This window comes from Diaphorina citri, unplaced genomic scaffold, assembly GCF_000475195.1.
Source record: "Diaphorina citri unplaced genomic scaffold, Diaci psyllid genome assembly version 1.1 scaffold4287, whole genome shotgun sequence".
NCBI classification, from domain to species: Eukaryota; Metazoa; Arthropoda; class Insecta; order Hemiptera; family Psyllidae; genus Diaphorina; species Diaphorina citri.
Window position 1 is genome coordinate 19,412 of NW_007381686.1, and position 1,019 is coordinate 20,430.

Consider the following 1,019-nt stretch of genomic DNA (forward strand, 5'->3'; position numbering starts at 1 on the left):
TAAAAAAAAAAAAAAAAAAAAAAAAAAAAAAAAAAATGAAGATTATTGGCAGAATATGTCAAAATACAAAGACCTTGGTTAGACTGTGGAAGTAAAGGAATGGCTGACTTTCTTCTGTCCTGTGTTCCTTCTCTCTTCTATTTTGGGATGATAAAACCTTAGCAGTTACAGTTCCCTATGTCAAACCTCTTTTTTTCTACTAATAAATACTAAAAATCTTTTCTAATTAACCTATTCTCATTTTTCCCCTATACAGTATTATGATATCAGTGCTAAGAGTAACTACAACTTCGAGAAGCCGTTCCTGTGGCTGGCCCGCAAGCTCATCGGTGACCCCAACCTCGAGTTTGTTGCCATGCCTGCTCTCCTGCCACCCGAAGTCACCATGGACCCACAGTGGCAGTCCCGCATCGAACAAGATCTCAAGGAGGCACAAGAGACTGCCCTGCCTGATGATGATGAAGATTTGTAAATTGAACCTTCCCACCCTGCCGAGGGGTTGTGGAGGTATGTTTGTAAAAAATTAAAATGCTGTGTGTTGTATTACTAATGTAACTTATGGAACATGAGAACTGGCATATGGACCTTATTGAACATAAGAACTGGCATATGGAACTTGGCCTGAAAGATTGCTCTGTGTTGAAAATCTCACCTTGGGGCAAAACTTTTACTAGGGGTGTTAAATATAATTCCTTTTCAAATGCTGTGTGTGTATTACTATTCTAAAAACAAAGGAAAGTTTGGCCTGACACAATGTCTTGGTCCAAGGAGTTTTAAAGTATTGAACGATGGTGGAAAAACAGCTCTTTGGGGGGTTCTACACTAGCTGTCTAGATACTAGTGATCTATTTCAATATTTAGATTGTCAAATTGGGTCATGTAGTCCCTTTATCTCAACAGTTTAGATTCGGCCTAAGGGAGTCTAAATGAAAATATTTGTAAATCTTTTCTACATGTAAATCACTACAACCTATCTACACATTAATTTTGTTATTATTCTTTTTATTATTATTTACGTT

General features: G+C 37.1%; 1 protein-coding gene across 1 annotated transcript in view; it reads left to right on the forward strand.

Moving 5' to 3' along the window:
* LOC103520938 (GTP-binding nuclear protein Ran-like) overlaps positions 1 to 972 on the forward strand; it is an 8,859-nt gene extending 7,887 nt beyond the window's left edge. Inside the window, 1 exon segment of the mRNA XM_026831856.1 lies at positions 172 to 972. Coding sequence (XP_026687657.1) covers positions 172 to 472 — 301 coding nt within the window. The 3' untranslated portion in view covers positions 473 to 972.
* Positions 973 to 1,019: the final 47 nt, after the last annotated feature.